The sequence below is a fragment of the Chaetura pelagica genome, unplaced genomic scaffold (assembly GCF_000747805.2).
Source record: "Chaetura pelagica isolate M959 unplaced genomic scaffold, ChaPel_1.0 scaffold493, whole genome shotgun sequence".
NCBI lineage: Eukaryota > Metazoa > Chordata > Aves > Apodiformes > Apodidae > Chaetura > Chaetura pelagica.
Window position 1 is genome coordinate 670646 of NW_009952696.1, and position 1016 is coordinate 671661.

The following is a 1016-nucleotide window of genomic DNA, read 5'->3' on the forward strand; positions in this document are numbered from 1 at the left end:
GGTCTCGCGGGGGGGGGGGGACTGCAGGAGGGGTGTGGGCTGCTGGTGGGGTCAGGGCTGCAGGTGGGGTCAGGGCTGCAGGTAGGGTCGGGGATGCCAAACTTCACACCTCCCTGAGCCTCCCACACGGCCCTGTTAACGGCACACAGCTGCACGCCGTGTCACGCTTTGGGTGCACGTCAGCCAGGGGATGAAGGGTGCAAGGCTGAAGCCCCCTGGAGTGAGGAGCTGCCAGCACCGGTCGAAGGACCTGGCACTGCTCAGGAGAGGCTGGTGACTGCCGTGTCACCACCACAGAACGTCCCACATCAGGTGAGGGTGTCCTCCGAGAGGCACTGTGCACAGAAACTGGGATGGGGCTGCTTTCAGCCACTACCCCATGGTTTACTGGCTAAAGCTCCCAAGTCTCAGACCCAGAGTCTCTGTAGCAACAAGTGTATTTGGCCACTTGGAGCTGGGATGACGCAAACAGGAATTTCCAAGCAGGGAAATATGATCGTTGAGCTGTAAAACCCCGTATGAGACCGCAGAGGTCACACCAGCAGCACAAAGACATCTACTTCCACCCAGGCTGGCCTTGTGACAACCCCGAAGCAGGGAGTGTCCCACACACACACCAGGACCCCAGCCAAGGCCTCTCCCCCGTCTCCGGCAGATTAGAGCCCCCCCCACCAGCCCTGTGCCAGCCCCAGACCTGCCCCTCTCTGCCCACTGTAGCTGCCCTCCCCACCCGACAGGGTGCAGTGAGCCGTGCCGGCTGCAATCCAGCAGCGAGAGGTGATAGGGTGCAGACCCCCGGCAGGGACGTGTGGCCTGGCCATGCCCCCATAGTGTCTGGAATGAGGAACGGGGACCTAAGGTCCTGCTCGGTGCAGTCCCTGGGTGCAGCAGCACCACAGGATCCCCACGGGTAAGGGGCACACCTCACCCTTGGCACTGTCCCCCTCGGCATGTTTGGCTGTGCTGGGCTTGCTGTGACCTCCCTTGCACCCGGCACCGTTACCCTTGGGTTCCCA

At 62.7% G+C, this 1016-nt stretch overlaps 1 protein-coding gene across 1 annotated transcript in view; it reads right to left on the reverse strand.

Annotated features, from left to right (window-relative positions):
• The window catches only part of CTNNBL1 (catenin, beta like 1), a 56241-nt gene extending 55289 nt beyond the window's left edge, over window positions 1-952 (reverse strand). Inside the window, exon 1 of the mRNA XM_009994016.1 lies at window positions 929-952. Coding sequence (XP_009992318.1) covers window positions 929-952 — 24 coding nt within the window. The remainder of the gene's footprint in view (window positions 1-928) is intronic.
• Between the last annotated feature and the right edge of the window lie 64 nt (window positions 953-1016).